Genomic DNA, 5,864 nt, shown 5'->3' with positions numbered 1-5,864 from the left:
TTAGCTGTACTTGGGAAGCATTAAAGAGCATTAAAGCTAAATTTTCAGTCTACTACAAAGGAAAAAAACCCCAAAAAACAACAAACTTTGTAATATATTTGTCAGATGAGAATTGGGCAGGTTATCTGTATCCATGAATCTTTTCACATTTGTTTAGAAGCACTTACATTTTCAGAGCGCTTTCTTCTTCATCTCTATTTGTAAACAGAAAAATACCAGGGCTGTTTGTTCTCTTAACTTATGATGATGAATTTCTGAGGAGTGAAATATCATAAAAAAGCTCATTCAAGAGAACAAGAGTGGGATTTTTTTTAAGTTTTCATCTTACACACTGAGGCAATGCAGAGGAACTCTGCTGCCACCTAGTGACCAATGTCTGAAATATATCAAGGTTTAAAACTTGATCGCCTACCATCATTACTGTGGCTTTGACAGTTTAAAGTTTTTGATAACTACGTCAGTGCCTTCATGTAAAACACATCTAAATAAATTTTTATTCCTCCCTTTAGAGGGAGGAAAAACAACTTTTACAAACCTGCAGTTCATCCTGACTAAATGTTTCTATCTGCTATAAACACACAGAACCTGCCCCATTCTGATCATCAGCTATCATTCTTGCATATTTTGTCTCTGTAAAAACAACAACAACAACCAATCAAAAAAGGCTAATGTGTACAGCAACAACTAGTCAAAATCTGTGTGAGAGTGTGTGTGACTGGTATTCTGGGTATTCCCTTATGTAGTTTTGTTGGTATTGCTACGATAAGGTCTTTTGGTTGTAATGTGGTATCGAGGCTGTGATGCTGCTGCTAGTAGTGTGAACTTCATAATTCTTTTGTTAGGCCACCCACCCAGCTGCCACTGCTCTTAATTAATTTGTCTAAAAATGAAAGAGAAACCCTTCTGAAGTAAATATCAGACCAACATAATTTCATAAATATTTTTGTCCATAGTGATACTTAAGTGAAAATGTGATATATGACAGCATAACAAGCAACTGGAATTTGCCTACTTAGCCTGATGATTTGTATAAACAGAGCAGACTAAATAGGAATCAAACTCTTGGCCTGAATTATTTTTTTAGTGCCCATCTGCTGTCGACACTTACCGTAACGCTTCCTGGGATGTGTCTGAATAGAAATTTGCTGTCTATAAGGAAACAAATGCTACATTAGTAATTTCCACTTTTGGTGGTCACGGACAGTTCATGCAGAAGAAGTGAGCGTGATTCATCGAGCTATAGAATTCATTTAGGCTATTTGGCAATTAGACATCAGTGACCCATCATAGCAGAATGAGATCCCAGCAGTGGGAGGAGTGAGGATTACCCCCTGGAGTCTAGATGCTGGTGGTAGTGAAGATGAAGATGAGGAGGAGGTGGGAGGCATCAATGGAAGTCTGAAAGACAGAATGACAGAAAAGCACTAAGATTTCAAACACAGAGAACAGAAGACAGGCAGGAAAATGATTGGACCAGAGTAATGATGTCAGCACTGAGTTTGCAGGCCGAGGAGTGATTACAGATGTTCCTTACTCAAGTTACACTTGAGCTTCATTATTACTGAAGACCAGAAATATGTGGAGCTCAACTCCCAGACGACTGTGTGAAAAAAGACAGTTTTGCCACTGCGCTCACAGCTGTGAACATTACACCTGCATCAGTTACACCGATAAAAATAAGACAGTTTTGGCTCACAGCTGTGAACATTACACCTGCATCAGTTACACCGATCAAAATAAAAACAACAAAATAAACCTGTTGTTTTCAAAAGAAGAAATAAACAGCCTTAAAGAAGGTGCTGTTATTGGTTCACTGTAAATGTGGTCACACCCTGCCCTCTAGAGCCTACATCAAAAAACACTACATTGATATCATATATGAAACATTCTCTAACCCGACAGAGCCGCTGCTCCATTGAGTGGATGTCACGCTTTGCCTCTCCCAGGCGTGAAATTGACACGTGTACCAGCAGAGGTCTGTAATTTATTTAAAGCTAACAAGACACTTCTGAGAAAGGATGTTATGAAGTACACTCCAGGCTCCTTCTATGTCACATTATGATTAAGCTAAATGGCTGATATGTATTTACGTGTAAATGTGTTCGTAATGTTTCTTTAAGTTTAAGTTTCCCCTGACTGTTTTCGTGATGCTTTAAATACATTTTTAACCTCTGCTGGTTCTGCAAAGTACTGTAGCTTAAGCATGCATAGGCGAGGCAAAGCATGACATCCACACAATAGACCAGCTGGCCTATTACACACTTTGCAGTGACATTGGGTTGCATGCTCCTTATGAGGCACTATATTCACAAAGTGCAAAAAAAAGTCTTTTATATTACAGACAGTCTGGACCCATTGTGCAAACACAAACCAATGAAAGCAGAATAAACAGGCTTTAAGTGACTGTAACGTCACCACACAAATGTGATCAATACTGTATTGTAAGCCCCATATGTGAGAAACTAAATAAATACATTTTTATGACATTAACTTCTTCATTAGTTTAATTATGTAGTGGAAATATCGGTCAATCCTAAATAAAACATGACTGTAACTCCAGTACCTCTGTGCTGTGCTGGTTATTTCCAACTGCTGCAGTCATTCCTCCTGTGTTGTTTTTATAATAAATGATCTAAATTTAAGAATTAATAAACATTTCTAGAAGAAATCTAAAAAGTTACCAATTAAATGATCTCATAATGAGTTAGATGATTTATGCTACATTCATGTGTTCAGAATGTTTTTATATCAGTTTCATTTGCTTTATATGTGTTAATATACAAACGTAATACCTTAGACATAATGTAAGTGTCTAAGGTTAAGATTAATTGTTATTAGATGCTTTGTGGAGGGATACAGGGCCATGAAATGATATGAGTTACAACAGTGGAATGTGGCAGGTCTTGCAGAAGAATGCGATGTTGAGATGCCGCTGACGACAGCGAGAATGTTGCAAATGTAGGAATGCTGAATATGAGATGACGTGCAGCAATGTTGTTTGTTTTGTGTCTTTGAACTGTCAAAGGGAGGCTGAGTTGAATGAAATTGGACTTTCTTCAATGTTGTGTTTTGCTTCTGTACTTCATGTGATTGCATTTTTCTAGAGGTGCACAGCAAAAATATAAAATATAAAAGTGCTTTTCATTGAGACCAATATTCTCATGCACACAAAAAGTCCCAACTGGATTTAGTTACAAACTGCTGGTGTGGAGGACCCATGTGTCATGACGTGTTTGACGATAAGGAATTTCTGGTGATGTTTGAAATGATCAAAGTTCATTTCTAGGCATGTATGTTTTGCTGTAGCAGGCAATAGAGGCATCTTTGAAACATTTTTAATATTAATCATATCAGTCTTAGCGTATAGCAGCTATGGCGCCATAAGAATGCCGTCCTATGGCTTTGATTTTGCTTTCATAATGATAATATGTATTATTATAATGATAATAATACATATGAAAGCATTCTAAATAGAGTTAGCATGAAAGAACATGCACAGTAGACAAGTGTTTACTTGTTTCCAGCACTTAAAAAAAATCTTATTCTGTTCAGTAACTGTGTGTTACTGTCTTTTGAGTCAGTCAGTGGGATGTTTTGTCTAACATTCATATGGCCTCTTATTTTTGTAAAGCACACAGTTCTTAAATAATGTGGCAGGTGTGGTTGTTTCATAGTTGATCCACCTCGTTATGTTTGTCAACAATTGTTGCTCTTAAATAGATCAGATTACGAGTTACGCCTGTTATTGTGCACATGGTTAAATTTAGTTTGAGCCTGAAGTGAAGAGATGTGACTGAGCGCACTTGCCCTGAGGAATTAACCATTTTAGTTGCAACATTAACAACATGTTTTAGCACACTTACACAACATGTTGAGTCAGCCTGGATGTAGAACTCATGCAATAACATTTTTTTTGTTAATTTAGGCAAGAAGTATTTCTGGATTCATGATTTATTTTGGACTGACTCCAGCATAATATCATGGATATTTAGACAAATATAAGGATTTGGCGTTTTGTCACAATTTAAATGAGACTGAACTAAAATTGTGTCACTTTTTCACTGCACTAAAATTACACATCAAAACACAGTCCGGCTCAAAAGTTGAAGACCACTTGAAAAATGGTCTTGAGCATGCAATTTATTAAAAACAACACTTAAACTGAAACAGGCTGTTTTACAGCTGATCAAAAGTTTAGGACCTTTAAAAGGTCAAATCTGTGCAAAAATGTGGATTCATTGTCATTTTCTGTCAGGCAGCCAGATTGTAATGACGTTCTGATGGCAAAGGCAAAATAAAACGTGGTTCACGTTGTGAACGTGGTCGGGCTGTTGAACTGCATAAGCAGGCTCTCTTGCAACATGGCAGGACTAGAACATAAATAAAACATTTCCTTTGTTTTCTTCATATATAACTTTATTCTTTCAGTGGCAAAAGTAAATCTTATGCTTTACCAAGAAAGAGCACAGAGGTCATGCTGATGCAGGAGCAAGGCACCAAGACGTACGTCGATGCTGTCCTCAAGACTCACCACCGAGTCGTTCAGGTAAGACCTGGCTTGTTGTGTTTTTTGGGGTTTTGTTTGTGGTTTCAGCTCAAACTGCAGGTGTACTGAGAGGTTTTAAAGACATAACTGCTAACAGTGTTATTACGTTTTGTCCAGCTGAGCACTCTGAACGCCGCGCTGTGTCCCGTCTTCATGGACGTCCTCTTAAAGAATCAACCAGAGGGAGTTCAGCTCTCTGTGACGGAGGTGAGTAAGCTGTTGCATGTTCGTTTTTTGGTCCATAACTGTTGGAGAATCGCAGAAGTGCTATCTATAACAAACCAAACTCCAGCTTACTCTCAAAAATCAGTGTGTATGTTTAGTTTTTGGTCATATCATAATTTTTAGTACTAATCCACTTCTCTCCCTCTGAACCTCTCAGCACACCGACGCTGATTTCCAAGCACGGTTCAAGGCACGTCCAGAGCTGGAGGGGCTCATCGCTCAGATGAACCAATAACTTTCCACTTCATTATGTACAAGTCTCAGTTTGATCTAATTTATTACCCATCATTCCTCAATCATTCTGTAAAAATTGATTATCTGCATTGGAAAAAAAAGTGTACACATTTATATTTGTCTCGTTTTGTGACCTTTGGGAAATAAAACCATACTCACATTTTTCCATCTTAAAATATTTGTATATTTATTTTTCTGGTTCTTCTGCTTCATTGTAAACTTTGTTCACTTTAATGCACATCATGTCACTGTACTTTTTTTTTTCTTTTTTTTTTTACCTTTGGATACAAAATGTAGCATTTTTAATTTCTTTAATCAAAAATCAGGTATTTTTTTATTTAAATGTAAAAGTTCAGAATATTTTATTTGCCTCTATTCTGAGTAAACATTAACATTTGTATTCCATGTTGTAGAAAAACATAAAGGAGATTAAATTACACAGATAAAAAAAACAACAAGATAAACAATAAAAAAAATAAAATAACGGTTGGCGTTTTTCTTAAAAAGAGAAAAATATATATTTGGTTGAGTTAAATAAAAAAAACGTTTAAAATGTAGTTCATATTTTTACATTCCCTAAGCAATACATTGAGATCCCTCAAGCTAATACATGAGAAACCTCAGAGACTTTATCCCTTGGACTTCATAGAGCTCATTGAATAATCTCGCATTTGGCTCATTTAAATTTCTCACAGCATCAAATTTTTCATTGGAGATCAGATCTTTTTCCTAGCTGCTGCCTCACTCACTTTCCGTCAGAGCCGTTGAATGGCGATCCACGAAATGCTGCACAGAAAAATAAAAAGTAAAAAATGATACAACACAGTAAGTTGTAATGCTCTACATTATAGTTTTACAT

At 36.5% G+C, this 5,864-nt stretch overlaps 1 protein-coding gene across 1 annotated transcript in view; it reads left to right on the top strand.

The window, feature by feature from the left end:
• mrpl48 (mitochondrial ribosomal protein L48) overlaps positions 1-5,122 on the top strand; it is a 7,155-nt gene extending 2,033 nt beyond the window's left edge. Inside the window, exons 7-9 of the mRNA XM_005950792.3 lie at positions 4,472-4,546; positions 4,664-4,753; positions 4,929-5,122. Coding sequence (XP_005950854.1) covers positions 4,472-4,546; positions 4,664-4,753; positions 4,929-5,006 — 243 coding nt within the window. The 3' untranslated portion in view covers positions 5,007-5,122. The remainder of the gene's footprint in view (positions 1-4,471; positions 4,547-4,663; positions 4,754-4,928) is intronic.
• Positions 5,123-5,864: the final 742 nt, after the last annotated feature.

Source organism: Haplochromis burtoni, unplaced genomic scaffold (genome assembly GCF_018398535.1).
Source record: "Haplochromis burtoni strain Fernald_Lab_line unplaced genomic scaffold, NCSU_Asbu1 Contig_744, whole genome shotgun sequence".
Lineage (NCBI taxonomy): Eukaryota > Metazoa > Chordata > Actinopteri > Cichliformes > Cichlidae > Haplochromis > Haplochromis burtoni.
Note: the sequence above shows the minus strand (reverse complement) of the source record. Positions and strands in the feature narration are given on the sequence as shown.